At 42.8% G+C, this 15902-nt stretch overlaps 2 protein-coding genes across 2 annotated transcripts; one reads left to right on the forward strand and one right to left on the reverse strand.

Annotated features, from left to right (window-relative positions):
- The first annotated feature begins 1256 nt into the window (after window positions 1-1256).
- Window positions 1257-5049, forward strand: LOC137264821 (uncharacterized). The gene is made up of 2 exons (XM_067800153.1): window positions 1257-2543; window positions 4063-5049. The coding sequence occupies exons 1-2, from the start codon at window positions 1475-1477 to the stop codon at window positions 4350-4352; spliced, it is 1359 nt and encodes a 452-aa protein (XP_067656254.1). The 5' UTR covers window positions 1257-1474; the 3' UTR covers window positions 4353-5049.
- Window positions 5050-10911: 5862 nt separating this feature from the next.
- On the reverse strand, window positions 10912-14950 carry LOC137266160 (uncharacterized). The gene has a single exon (XM_067801649.1). It carries the CDS (start codon window positions 13864-13866, stop codon window positions 12892-12894), a length of 975 nt encoding a protein of 324 aa, XP_067657750.1. The 5' UTR covers window positions 13867-14950; the 3' UTR covers window positions 10912-12891.
- Window positions 14951-15902: the final 952 nt, after the last annotated feature.

Raw genomic sequence — 15902 nt, forward strand, 5'->3', positions numbered from 1 at the left:
TGGGTAATACCGGGTCACAACTTATGTTGAAGCATGGCGTTTACATTTGGGTAATACCGGGTCACAACTTATGTTGAAGCATGGCGTTTACATTTGGGTAATACCGGGTCACAACTTATGTTGAAGCATGGTGTTTACATTTGGGTAATACCGGGTCACAACTTATGTTGAAGCATGGTGTTTACATGTGGGTAATACCGGGTCACAACTTATGTTGAAGCATGGCGTTTACATTTGGATAATACCGGGTCACAACTTATGTTGAAGCATGGCGTTTACATGTGGGTAATACCGGGTCACAACTTATGTTGAAGCATGGTGTTTACATTTGGGTAATACCGGGTCACAACTTATGTTGAAGCATGGCGTTTACATTTGGGTAATACCGGGTCACAACTTATGTTGAAGCATGGTGTTTACATTTGGGTAATACCGGGTCACAACTTATGTTGAAGCATGGTGTTTACATTTGGGTAATACCGGGTCACAACTTATGTTGAAGCATGGTGTTTACATTTGGGTAATACCGGGTCACAACTTATGTTGAAGCATGGTGTTTACATTTGGGTAATACCGGGTCACAACTTATGTTGAAGCATGGTGTTTACATTTGGGTAATACCGGGTCACAACTTATGTTGAAGCATGGTGTTTACATATGATTAATAGGTGTCCACAACTCAGGTGAGAATGTGCATGCCTAATACAATGTATCGCCCAACGCATGTTCTTAGTTACGACGGACAATGAACCAGGGCAATTCTCAACAATGCTCCTTGACTTAGCGTGTTTGTGCAGTCCTGTGTGTTAGGCAAGGTGGGTCTGATTGCCATACTACCCCAGTATCAAAGCAGCGAACCCTTTGAACGCCATGGTTGTGTTGTACTTGCTTTGATCTGGGAATCTGATCATTATAACACGATACGTATGGTCATAGATTGAACGTATGTCAGCTGCGATCACTGTGCCTCTATGCTTATCGATACTCTACCTATGTGCATGTCGAGGTCGTCCAATGAGTACTTGAATGCTTTTTCAGCTCTGATCGGCCATGTGTTTTCGTACCCGGATTTAAAAATCGATTTTGTGACACACTGGGTAGAGGATACGTCTGTATGATATACATTTAGATTTAACGTTGTGATTCATATCTAATCTACCAGTTCCTGTGTGACTGGGTTCGGTTTAGGGATCGTATTTGTGAGTGGATAGACGCAGATCGGGTGATAAAACCTATCAGTCTTCTGTTCTGTTGTGACATTAGTGTTTGGAGGTGATCGTGCCAACTTGGGTATTCACTGAACTCGTTCATGGAGTTGTTGAAAGTTCCCTCAGTGTGAATGTTTCACGAAGCTGTTTTCGTCCTCATAATTTCATTAACCTGATTCCAACTAGTGCCTTTTATCCAAGGGTATACATACGTCTTCTGACACCGAGTCCCTAAACATCACAAGTCTGGATACCGTGTGATAAGTATGAAGAGGTTCAAAACCTCCAGAACTCCAGAACCGTTACCAAGGATTTCACTTCGAAAAAGGACTACCTCGAACAAGAGGCAACCAGAGTCCAAGTCGAGATATTATTCAGACTTAGACACATATCCATGGCGTCATTTGACAGAAGCTGACCCTATGGCTTTACCGGTGGTGCTTCACAACAGGCCTTTAGACAGAGTAAGGCTTTCGGAAAACCAGGGTAGCTTGTCTGACAGGTCCTTGCCTATCAGAAGAGACTCGGATGTGTCCTTCACACAAGGGATGGTGACAATACTTCGCACGGAGGATGAAGCTGACGATGATGCCTTATACACACCTACACGTCAGAATGATTATGGTGATCTACAAGTTCCCGAAGAAAGCCCTGTACCAGTCGACTCCCATACACATTCAAACTGTCATGGACTTGAGCTAGGCACCAGTGTAAACTCCGGGTTAGGGATAAATCATAGCCTTGGTCGTTTTCATCATAGTGATGGCGGGAAGCATCATTTACATATTCGTGTTCCTGGTAATAAAGAAGTTCCTCGAAAGAGTCCTTTACCTGTCCACCAGCATACGCATTCACATTGTCATGGACTTGAGCTGGGGACGTATGTAAACTCCGGGTTAGGGATTAATCATAGTTTGGGCCATTTCCATCAAAGAGAAGACAGGAAGAATCATCTACATATCCTAGTTCCTGGTAATAAAGAAGTTCCTCGAAGAAGTCCTATACCTGTCCACCAGCATACGCATTCTCATGGGCTTGAGCTAGGGACTTATGTAAACTCCGGGTTGGGGATTAATCATAGCTTGAGTCATTTTCATCGTGGAGAAGGAGGGAAACATTCTGGCTCACGCTCCGTTTTGGCATCTGGTGGTGGAGGCAGCGGACTATATCATGGTGGTCCTCGGCCACGACTGTCTTTTGATCGCCATACCCATCGTCCGAGACAGGTAAAGATAAGAATAGGCTCGCCGAGGACACCGGCAGTCTCTCCATCTGGAGATCTTGGAGTTCCTGTAGCCCTAGGTGATCTGGGACCTCTTCCATCTCCACGTCCAGGTATGTTCGTAAACATCGTCCAAAGTGCGTCATTTGAAATGTCCGTGACTTGATCTTCAACAACCTATACCTATTGCAGAAGGCAGCTAACGGGATCGTGTAGTCAGGCTCGCTGACTTGGTGACACGTGTCAACGTATCCCAGTTGCGTAGATCAATGCCCATGCTGTTGATCACTGTATTGTTTGGTCGATACTTGCTTACTTGCAAACCGCCGCCATATAGCCGTAATATTGCTGAGTGCGGCGTTAAAAACAACTAAACCAAACCCTTGTGTTGCAAGATGGAGGTCACTGTGACATGCAGACCGGAAGTCGATCATTACCACTCCGTTGATTATTCCAGGAATAAAATGAAGACATATGCCATCGCATCCCAATTGCGCCGATCAATGCTCATGTTGTTGATAACTGTATTGTCTGGTCCAGACTCGGCCAAAATTCAGTTGATAGACATTTAGCGAGAGTCACTGTTAATCAGCATTATAAACATACTATAACGGTGTCACAATCAAAGATTAAATATTCGAACAAGGTGACATGCGATTATTTGTGTCTAACAAAATCCATTTCCTCCATCCGGGAATGGAGGTCGATGGAAAACACAGGACCAGATCGTTTATGATGCTTGGCAAGTATGACTGACTTTTGCCAAAATAGAGGCAACACGTCCGGTTCACTTTGAAGATATAAAACATTCATGACAATGGTGCATTCAGAAGACACAGAACATGATTTCCTAATTCTAGTGCATTGAGACGGCTCAAAACAACACATGCCAGTGCACAACGTAATATGACAGTTGTACTTTAGGAAGGCACTGGTCACACTGTGACAATTTTTTGTTAAAAGACACAGTGCATAATGTGACAGTGGTTCTTCTGGAAGACACATGTTATGCCAATGATGCATTTAGAAGACACAGCATAATATGACATTGCTCCATACAGAAGACACAGAATGTAATGTGACAGTGGTTCATCTGGAAATCATAGAACACATTGTAACAATGGTACGTCTAGAGTGCACAAAACACCGATAATAACTGATTTCTTGTACCCACAAGTACCCATTGGCCCTATGACAAAGTTACCACCCACTTTCCATGCATATATCCACACAACCCTGAAAGTCTAGTGAATTGCTGATCAGAAGGTGGGTTTTAGGAGAGACTTGAAGAGGTCTTTGGGGCTGACACAATAATTCATTGACATAAAAGAAGGCACATGTCGTTAAATATATTGTGGTACGTGTTCCTTTCTTGTAAGATTTCATATTGTGGTGAGTGAGTTTAGTTTAACGCCTCTTTTAGCAATACTATAGCAATATCACGCCGGGGACACTTGAAATTGGCTTCACACAGTGTACCCATGTAGAGAATCGAACAAGGGTTTTCGGCGCTCTGGGCGAACGTTTTAACAAAACGTTGCTTTACCGCCGCAACCCTACCGTCAATTGTGGTGAATCCAAACACGCACTCCAAATGAAGATCAACCAAATTTGTTTTCCTTTCTGTTCCAGGTGTGAGAGAGAGTAAGGGACAAGGGATCTCAATCCATTCACGTACTTTACATGACGCTCAATCAGAAGACGTACAAAAAAATCAAAATGACGACGCAAAACCTAAAATGACATATCCCGGACTCACAGAGGAAGTGTTAACATCCAGGTCGTATGGTGATTCCGAGCAAAGGGAGGACCGAGTTTCCGATTGGTTGGAAGAATGTGATGGTGAACTTACACCCGCATCGCTACCACCCCACTTGCCTGAAATAGACATCCAGAGACGTTGCAAGCCTTCTAATGGCTAAAAAGTGCAGCTGTTCGCTGTTTCAAATCAACGTCCCAGCATTCTTCAAGTAATACAGATGTACAGTATTGTAAACGGCTACCAAAATAACGATGAACACTAAAGTGAAAAACAAACACAACATAGATAGACCTCATCTTATTTGGCTTGTGCCATATCCTCCACTATCAACATGTTTTCAAGCCAACCATTGACTTGACTTTGCGTGTGTTGTGACGGGCGCCACAGAGAGTGAGTGAGTGAGTGAGTGAGTGAGCACGGTTTTACGCCGCTTTGAGCTATATTCCAGGAATATCACGCCGGGGACACCAGAAATGGACTTCACACATTGCACCCTTGTTGGGAATCGCAACCGGGCTTTCGGCGTATCGAGTAAACACTTTAACCACTAGGCTACACCATCGCCCCTCCCCGAACAGCTAGTTTCGTCCTTCTGATGTTGATTCATTGAGCGGAGATGTTATATATGATTATGGTGAATACAGCATAATGTCTTTTCCATTGGGACTTGCCACGCTTTGTGTGATTTGCGGTTGACAAAAACTTGCATCGTTATAACTTGGTTTTTATTTTCGCATATCTATGTTGCAGTGCCACATGTAAATATACGACAACCATTTACATATTTTTGCTACTGCTTGACATACTGTAAATAAATTCAGTTTGTGTGAAGATGGTTGGGTCACGAGGATCTGAAACCAATGATTTTGTTATCATTTTACGACCGTTTCAAGCATTGATGCTTTTCGTTGCGTCACCAATGCTACTCTCACGACAGTCACTCATTGTTCAACGGATATGTACACAGTTTTATAGTGAACTAAAATGATTTATTTACAGTACGCTAGGTAAATACAAAATACCACAGAGGTTCCTGCACCTTTCAGGACTACTATTGGTCATTCAACATCAAAAACCCATAGACAAGGCCGTGGATAAGCTGTTTTACATGCATAATGCAGATGTTGCCATTAAATATAATATAGAACCCATGGTCATTGCAGAGAGAATTAATTGCTGTTTTACGCCACACTCGGCAATATTCCAGCTATATGACGACGGTCTTCGATAACTCGCGTCTGGACCAGACAATCCAGTGATCATGAACAGCGACCAACACAGTTTGTATACGATGACATGTGTCAACCAAGACAACAAGCCTGACAATGCATTTCCGGTAATCGACTCTTACGAAAAACACGAGTTGTTGACAGACAAGTCTATCCCGGATCCTCACCGGTCCTGAAAACTAAAATTGGAAAATGGACGCTATTCTGATAAACAGCGATTTAGTCAAAATTATTGCTTTTATCAATCTTGGTTAGACCCAGTATACAAGACACTTGGGTTTCATATAAGAAGGAAATATATTTTTGCGCGTAGATAACGTCAGGACGAAGGTGTTGGACAGGCTCTGATGAACAGGGTCCGTTCGTCCTGGACGCTGGAAGTTCCACTACACTTTAGTGTAGGACCGTACTGAAGAGCACAGAGACCTGTGGCAGCTGTGATTGGATGAAATAGTGTAAGACACATCCATCCAGTAATTAAAACTGACCACAATTTTAAGCACTTAGTGTTGTCATGTTTATCACCATGACTTATGCTTAAGTGTGCACAGATATATTCAATTAGGTGACATTTGGTGCGGAATGAGGGGCTGATGTGTTCCGCTTCCTGTGCTCGGAAAAGTGTCCTGACCGAACTTGTGTTTATTGTAGTTTGAAACCCAGACTGCACCCTTATGTGAATGGAATGGTTGTTGATAGCGTGGATAATTTTTAAAAGAATGTAGAGTTACTATTGAAGTCTATGGGAAAACACTTGGTGTGGTGTAACCTGGAGGCTGCTCTACCACAACACTCGCCGTTCGTGTGTTAAGCCGACATGAGTTTTTTCCCTTTGTCTACAAAGTATTTAATTTCGTTTGCATTTGCGGGTAGCGATTACTTTCGAAAGATCAGAAAAAGAATTGTTCAAAATTTCAGCGCAAAGAAACGTAATTTGTTCAGCTATATGAGGTTGTGTGATCTGAAGTGTGAATTGTTTGACGGGGCGGTAAAAGCTCTCTGTGAAGCAGTAACGCGTGACATTATCTGTTTGTATGTTTGAGTATGTGTGTGTGTGTTTACGTTTGCATATGCGTATGTGTGTTTGTGTGTATCTTTCTACCAGCGTGTCGGTATGTATTGGTGTGACTTTATGATCAGCTATTATATAAGTAGAACATTTGTGTGCGGATGCCGCTTTTAAACACATGGAATAATGAAATCCCTTTATTGTAATTCAGCACGTCGAAGATCAATAAACTACATATATAACCTCTTCTCTCTTTGTCTGTTATTTTGGTTACTTGAGTGTGATAACAATAATTACCCCCCACCCCCCACCCCCCAAAACAACCCCCCAAAACAACCCCCCGACCCCCCAAAAACAAAACAAAACAAAGAAAAAAACAACAAAAACCCACCCAAAAACAAAAACAAAACAAAACAAACAAACAAGACAACAAACAAACAAACACACCAAAATAAAAACAAACAAAAACAAAAAGAAACAAAAAAACCCCAGGTGTCCGAGAAGCACGTGTACAAGTGGCGACAAAGTTATTAATTCATAAACCTGTGCTGTGCCGTCACCACCCTTTCTCGAACACCTGTCTGCCTCTTTTTTTGCACTCCTCTCTCGTATCAGGGTGGTGAGCTGTGACAACTTTTTACCTTTCAGGACATCAATTCTGCTAATAGAATCAATCTGAGTTTCATTAAGTATAATGTGGTGTTTAGTAGTTTTAAAGTTAGACTGCAATTCATCTTTCCGCTTTTGAGTCAGACGGACTACAGTCAACGTCACGGTGTGTTAGCATGACGTTATGGAGAGAATGAAATGACACGATTCACTGTCGTTTACTGCTGTCATCGAATTCTCGATGACAGTTGCTGACAAGTGAAGGATGGGTTGCAATTTATGCCCACAGTCTAGTCTACTTTTGATAGGTTAGATTCAAACGCCCAGCGTGTGCGACACCAGAGTAATGCCCCTTTCACGTGAAGTCTCGAATCACACCAAAGTAAAAGCTCAGCGAAGTTTGATCTGCCGAACTTACTGTTGTCTAGTAGTATAAAAAACCCTGGTCCTATGCATTCCTTCTTTAGTCACTATGTCGCTGTTGCGCCGATCCTCGGATAACTCAAAGTATTTATTTATGTCACTTCGAGTTCGACACAACGGTGTGAGACAGTATTTGGAGGCCTAGCACTGGTTGACGGTTTTGTTGACAAAACAACAGAACAGACAAATCACAAATGGCAAGCACCCGATATAAGGTCAGGGTTGCACCGAACCTCTTTTGTCTGAAGTTCCCAATGTATTTAGCACATTTTTATGGGACGATGTAGTAGTCTGATGGTGAAAGTGCCCGATCGTCAAGCTGAAGATTCGGGTTCGATTCCCAGTAGGGGTACAATGTGTAAGCCCATTTCTGGTATCCCCTGACGTGATACTGATATTGGAATGTTGCCAAAAGTGGCGTAAAACAATGTTCCCTAAATATTGCTAAAAGTGGCGTAAAACTATACTTACTCAATCGTAACTACGTATGTTTATGCCAGTGATATATAAATGTATCACATGGAAAGGTTGCTTCAGATGGAAAGATTTGTTCAGATGGATCATATGGAAAAGTTTGTTCAGATGGATCACATGGAAAGGTTGGTTCAGATGGATCACATGGAAAGGTTGGTTCAGATGGATCAGATGGAAAAGTTGGTTGAGATGGATCATATGGGAAAGGTTGGTTGAGATGGGTCACATGGAAAGGTTGGTTCAGATGGATCACATGGAAAGGTTGTTTCAGATGGATCACATGGAAAGGTTGCTTCAGATGGAAAGATTTGTTCAGATGGATCATATGGAAAGGTTGGTTGAGATGGATCATATGGGAAAGGTTGGTTGAGATGGATCACATGGAAAGGTTGGTTGAGATGGATCAGATGGAAAGGTTAGTTCAGATGGATGACATGGAAAGGTTGGTTCAGATGGATCAGATGGAAAAGTTGGTTGAGATGGATCATATGGGAAAGGTTGGTTGAGATGGATCACATGGAAAGGTTAGTTCAGATGGATCAGATGGAAAGGTTGGTTCTGATGAATCAGATGGAAAGGTTAGTTCAGATGGATGACATGGAAAGGTTGGTTCAGATGGATCAGATGGAAAGGTTGGTTCAGATGGATGACATGGAAAGGTTGGTTCAGATGGATGACATGGAAAGGTTAGTTCAGATGGATGACATGGAAAGGTTGGTTGAGATGGATCACATGTAAAAGTTGGTTCAGATGGATGACATGGAAAGGTTGGTTGAGATGGATGACATGGAAAAGTTGGTTGAGATGGATCACATGGAAAGGTTGGTTGAGATGGATCACATGGAAAGGTTGGTTGATATGGATCACATGTAAAAGTTGGTTCAGATGGATCAGATGGAAAGGTTGGTTCAGATGGATCACATGGAAAGGCACGGCGTATGTGTGACATGAACCACTTATCAATTCTCTAAGCTAAGATATTCCCCATGTAATCCAATAAATGCATTGTATAATTTGATCTGCTCCCGTGACTCTGTTACAACATACGGGGTCCGCCTTGTGTTGCCAAGTTTCAAGTAATACAGATAGTAAATATTTGGTAGATAGTAATACTGTGACATCATACCCCCTGCGAAGGCAACCCTGGTCGCTTGAGGCCTTAGAGTTGGTTGGGATTAATTTATCTATAAGCTCTAATGAATGTATTCCGATAATGCGACGGCGGAAAATGTGACGATTACTTATGAGACATTTTATCATCGCAAAGGTACCACTACGGGCCGGATATTAAACCTGTGTACTTTGTTTGATATAGGATAAACGGTGATAGGAATAGTCCGTGAACCGGGCAACAGCCATGTCATCATATAATGCACTCATTCTGCAGCTGTGCAGGAGTTATCTCCCTTTGGTAAAAGCGCCTGCACCTCACTCCGAAGACTAGTGTTGAATGGGTAAAATGTGTGAAGCCTATTTCTGGTGTCCCTCGCCATGATATTGCTGGAATATACTATTAGCTAAAACCCGCGTTAAACCAAATGCACCCACTCACCCTCTGGGGCACCCGTCACTAACACACGCAAAGCCAAGTCAGTGTTTTACATGAAAACATATTCACATAGGAGCATATGACACAAATCAAATTATACTACAAACAATGGGAACACACTAAGATTCGATGGTCCTAAGTGAAGGTGAGGTCATTTGTACTCTGAGGTAAATGAAACATAAGGTAAATGATACGTAAGGGGAGCTTTAAAAGATATGTTACAACTTTCAGTGAAGCAACTGATGCAATATTTGTTGAGTTTTAGTGAAATGAAACATTGCCAAAAACAGTGAAAAACATGGGTGCTGAAACACACCGGCACCATCTTTGATTCAAACGGCCAAACCCAACAGCCTATTGCATGTGGAAGACAGCCAAACCCTTTCACCCTTTTCTGTCAGCATATTCTGTCAGGAATTGTTTCATACTTTCAATCACAGAATTGTCTGGTCAACACTTGATCATTTACATATATGTGGAACACTGTTGAGTGTGGAGTAAAACAAACAAACAAACAAACAAAGATCACTTATGATGGGTAACGCCGGTCCCTAGCGACGTGGCCCCGCCTTCACCAATGTGAAAATTCCAGGTAAAACCAGCAAAGATTTTTCAGGGTTGTTGTCTTAATGAAATACTTTGAAGAACCTTGTTAACCGCAATGCCCAAGTGCTCTACTGCATCTTACGAAAACCCCGTTCAATCAGGATGATTGTACGAGCATTGTAAGAACTATCAAGCATATTTCAAGCCGTTCTGGGTTATCGTAACACACACATTTATGTCACGCTGCCTAGACGCGCCAGTCCTTAATCGCTTTGTTTATAGTGACAGGAAACTATTTTCTCCAAGACAGGAAAACAGTCAAAGTATGTCGTAACGGCTTCCGGGTATTTCTAGGGCTGATACTCAAGTAGGGGAGATGAGGTGAGGCGAAACCGGGTTTACAGGATTACTGGATGTATACAAAGCGACGTATAGGTGTATTTGTCGCAGTGTGTGCGTGCGCGTGCGTGCGTGTGCGTGCGTGTGTGTAACTGTACATGTATCTGGGGGTTTGGGAGAGTGCCAGAGAGAGAAAGAGTGTGATTATTTAAAAATGTGTCAGTGAGAGTGAGAGAGAGAGGGGGAGATAAAGGGAGAGAGAGAGAGAGAGAGGGGAGAGAGGGGTGGGGGAGAGAGGAAGAGAGAGAGAGGGATGAAGTCTGCACGGAATGTTTCAAAGATGCAGATTTTGTTTACCACTGGCATATACCGGTACATTGCTGGGGCATGGCTAACATGTGCGCAATTTGTTCAGGAGTCATTTTAACAGAGGGAATCCCCCGGGCCGGGTATGGTAGTCGCAGGTGTGAACAGGAGGCCACGAACTGACACGCACGTTTTGCACAAGTTCTGCAGATAATGGAGTAAAATCAAATGGAACATTTGCAAGTTTATTATTTAAGTCAAAATTATATAACATAATTCTTCAGATACATATATGATCTCAAACTGACACATACCATAGCAACACGTGAAACCGAAACATCTGTACATTTACCAACTTCTGCTAATCCCAAAATAGATGACAGATGTGTACATATGCAAAGCAACCGTAATAATGTCATACCAGTGTATGACTGGAAATCTTCGCTGCCGCATCGGCTGTCTGTTGGGAAAGGGCGATACAAAGCATTATCTGTTTGTTTCTTGCACTAATGGATCGTTAATCAAATTCAAGTTAAACAGGCTTTCCTCAGGATGCATCGGGGAAACCATTATAGGGTTCCGCTACAGTAATGCCAGAAAACACGACTTCAGAGTTCTAGGACTGACCTTTAGGGAGTTCTAAGAACCAGTGGCAGCCATACATTCACACTCCTCAAGTCGATATTGGGTCCGTCGACTCTGGACTCGAACTTGCTTTACTCTTTTTGATAATCAGATTGATGTTGATTTTGTTGTGTTGAAATACTGATGTCCTTTCTAAATATTACTCACATGCCACTAACACGGACATAACATTCAGCGCAGTCACTTTCTCACATTTGCCCACGTTACGTTAAAAGATAATAAGACTGAAGTTGATTTTTTTATATCGAATACATAGTTCCTTTCTAAATATAAAAGACAGGCCATTAGGACGATTCCAGCTCATTCACTTTCTCACGTTTGCTCATGTCACGCTAAAGCATCCTATTTGTATCAGCGCACGGACCGAGAAAGCAAGTTGCGTATTTTCACAAGTGACAGGCAAATCCGACTTTTGAGATCAACCACTTCATTCTCTTCATTCTTAGGTTAATGAACACATCCTACATGAGGCACACATTGGAGAGTATTCAACCAGATATCAGTACTACATGGTCATTCGCTCATAAGATATACATGTATAAGTATTTTCACTGTATGGAAACAGTGAATCAATGCCACTGAACGTTTTTGTCATTTACGCCGATGCTTAAGAACTGGCGAAATTTATGATCAGGTGGGGTAATTATTTTAGATGGAGTTTTGTGATGGAATTTTATGTGTATGTTTATTGCATAACTCTGCACTCGACAATACTTCACTTATGTACGGCCTGTAAATAACCGAATCTGCATCAGACAATCCAGTGATCAACAGCATGATCTCCGGAAATGAGATGCGATGACATGTATCATGTGAACCTGACCATCCGAACGCAAAATCGGTCTCGAGGAAGACGGATGGGTAGCTGAATCTAATTCTAACCCGGATCGGTGGTACTCATGAAGTTCTCTACACAGGTGGTAAGTATAATACCGTAATCTCCACAAGCGGTACATATGAGTTCACTCCAGTGGTTGACATCAGGATCATCGATCTCCGCAGTTGGGATGGGGTGCCATCTGTCAATCAAGTCAGTGAGTAAGACCTTCCGATTCCGTTAGTAACCTCTTACAACAAGCATCGGTTGCTGGAACACAGTTCTGACCTTGTGTACCTTTAATAACCGCCTCCGTGTAGCAGGAATAGTGCTGAGTACAACAAACAATGAACAATCATTCAATTCAGCAAAGTAACCTGTGGGTAACGACATCCAAGGGGCCTGCACAGTTACAACAAATAGATGGTAATTTGGGCTCCAGATATACGATATCCAGGCCGGAACTGTCTGAGTGATGAATAAATGTCTTTCACAAAACTTCTGTCCGAGCATCAACACTCACACGTAGCCACCCTGACCCTCAGTGAAGTAATAACGGTATTCTGTTCGTATATCGGCTCTGTAAATAATTTGAGAAATACCGTTACTTGCGTCAGATTCAGATTCAGAGGCTAGAAGATATCCATGACAGCACATAAAGGTATCACAATAGGCACCTGGAACATGTCAGTTAGACACGCACAACGTCCTTTTACTGTAGCTGTGGCGAAAGGTCACCAACGCTCAGAATCCTCACCCACACACTGACAGGAAGTACTCAAAGTCGTTCAGCGCATCACCATCATGTAACCAGTCCCAGATTTCTTGGTTCTTTTCTTCCGACAAGAACTGTGACTTAAATGCGACGGGGATTGTAATTCGTGGAGGTTTAGCTCTCCGTAACTCCTCGTATGAGTTGAAATGTTGTTTTCCGTAGGGAGAAACTGTTTTTTTAAACCTGTTTGCCAAGGAAGACATACTTTGGTTACCATCCATGACGATGCTGTCGTCAGAGACAAGGGTTTTCCTCCTTTCTGTGGCGTGAGTTGCGTCCTCAACGTTGTCCTCGTGGACAGCGTCTTGGGATTCATCGTATTCACCATCATCCTCTTGCACGCTCTTGATGATTTTCTCTACTTCTTTTCTGATCTTGATTGCTTCCGGTGGAACCCGAGCCTTAATTGGCAGGTAGAGATTAGACCTTTTTCTTAACTTACCTGGGTCGACTCCCATCCTTCGACTTGCAGATGCACTGGAGGGAGCTGACCGAGTATATAACTTCCGGACCTGCTCAGAATTAGCATTAAGTTCAACCGGAAGTGATCGTAAATGATCTTTCGTCCATTTTGTGTCAGCTGTATTAGAAGTGAAGTGGACCTTGGCACTAAGTTTAACTCTACCGTCATCGTATTTAAGATCATCACTTGCATATGGTTCCTGAAACATGGCTCTCAAGTCCGTCCTGAAATGACTGTTGATGGAATTTTTACCCTTGTCTACCGGAAGTAGGTACGTGATGCCCTTACTGACTCGTCTTCTCGTGATTGCGTCCTTCATGTTTGGGATGGGCGGCAGGTCGGGCCACTCATACTCCAGAAGTTCTATTTCATACTCGCCCGGCCGGGCTTCTTCCCTCCCCACCGCCTGACGGGCACTTAGTCTCCCCCCGGAGCTGTGGGCGGTGTGGGGGCGATGGGGGGTATGACGCCGAGTTGCAGACGTAGGCATTATAATAATTTGTAAAATTAAATCGTCCTTGCAAACAACGAATCTACGTTCTGTCTACCCACATTCCCACGTTATAGCAATATGGGCAGGTTTGATATGCCATGAGACGCTCCTTTCCTTGGACTAATATGACATGCTCTCACAGGAGTACCTGAACTTTAATCCTCCCTCCTTGTCAAGCGTTTGCCTGAAGATGTTTGCGTTCAGCACTTGGTGACCGGTAAGCACGGATTAGTTCATAGACCCACACCAGTAGTTCTGCTCTCATGTCAAGTTGTACTGGAGTGCCTTCAGCTTATGGGTAATGGCTTGAATAATCCCTGACATAAATCATGTGACCAGTGAAAATATCTCTGTGAAACAAAATCCAGGAAAACTGCATCACAGAAATCACCTTTTCTAGAAGGTCAAGTAGTCACTACACATATTTAACACACATTCATACAAATCCAGTTCTCTTCTGTGTCTACATACACCGATACATGTTCCTTCTGGTCCATTTAGTCATGTCACTTGTTACAGTTGTATCGATATATAGGAAGTGTCCATTTCGTATCAGCGTCAGTAAGGTCTTTGGCTCGTCTGGTTCCATGCCTCCAACGGCACGGCAACATATTGGCTTGGTGACAGACAAGGATAAACTGATATACCGTTACCTGGACCTTGTTCCAATGAATACGGTATCAACATCAGTGACGCGTGTCTTTGTGAAGTTGTAAACAACTATTGCCGAAGACTAACCTCCTCTGAAGTATTGTTCCTCAACAAAACCCAACACGACAGGGCAGGATCACACGCCCTCCTCTGATGCTATCGCCCTCGTGTAACACCAGCTCGGGAGGGAGATGGTCCTGTCCCAAAACACGTGCACCCCCAGAGTGTCCAATACTCTGTATGACTGCCCCTCTTGGCAACAGGGTCGGAACAAATCTAATCTGAGTTCATTAATCTCCATACACTGAGATCTCTGACCTACGATACGGGTGTAGTAGCTGGCCAATATGCCCGCCTCCCGTGGGGGAATTAATGCTGTAGATTAAGACCTCCATGTTACGATTTCAAACCTTGTTGTAGTTCTCGCCAGCTGAACAATTCGTTCTGTAGTGTGTCGACATATAAGTACTCCCGTGGCTGTGTAACCAGATCAAGCTGACAAGAATATCTGATTGCGCATTGTGTTAAATCGTCCATGACATCAGCCATATTGTGCCGCTATCTCGCCTCGGCTGGGACAACGAATACTGACTTAAATGTAAGACCCACTGCTTAACGCTTATCTCAGATTATCAGAGATACATACATATATAATATACAGCAACACATGACAGTCTTATAAAACACAGGGCAGTACAACTGCGATGTGCTTGTGAACCAGTGAGCATTACTTCAGTAGATAGAACGGGGCGTACCTTGGACCCGGACAATTTAATTTAAAAGCGGTTATGCTCGCGCATGTTACACATCTGTCTATCAGGATCAATGTGCGTATAAGCATTGTAACGACGCTTACACAGATAGATATCTAGGGAGAAGTTGAAGATATCATGTGGATTATCGCTCGATATATTAAAAACCCTGATCGTGAGTAAAGCTTATCTTGAACAACATACTGTGTGCATCTGCACATCTGTGGTTTAAAATGACATTCGACAAACGTTTAAAATAAGCATTGCTGCATGCGTCATGGGGGTTGATTCGTGTCAAAGTGTTCAATCTTCTCCACTTAGAAGAGGAACAAACTGTGTTTGAAAATCAGAGCCTGAGGTATATCACGAAATTATAGCAGCGTTAAATTAGTTATAGCTCGAATGACTTTAATTAACCAATCACAATCCAGTATTTACTGACGTCATGGTAGAACTATGTTTTATGACTGAATTATTACCCTGCGCAAACCAGGCACGTAATTGCGATTAATGTAGAATGGTTTCGGTGTACCAACAAATAAAGAATATTAAACACCTTACAGTAGATGACTGTTCGACTTATCACATCATTGCCGGCCTCTCCCCCAGGGAGAGCCCTCCTTGGTCGTC

Source organism: Haliotis asinina, chromosome 15 (genome assembly GCF_037392515.1).
Source record: "Haliotis asinina isolate JCU_RB_2024 chromosome 15, JCU_Hal_asi_v2, whole genome shotgun sequence".
NCBI lineage: Eukaryota > Metazoa > Mollusca > Gastropoda > Lepetellida > Haliotidae > Haliotis > Haliotis asinina.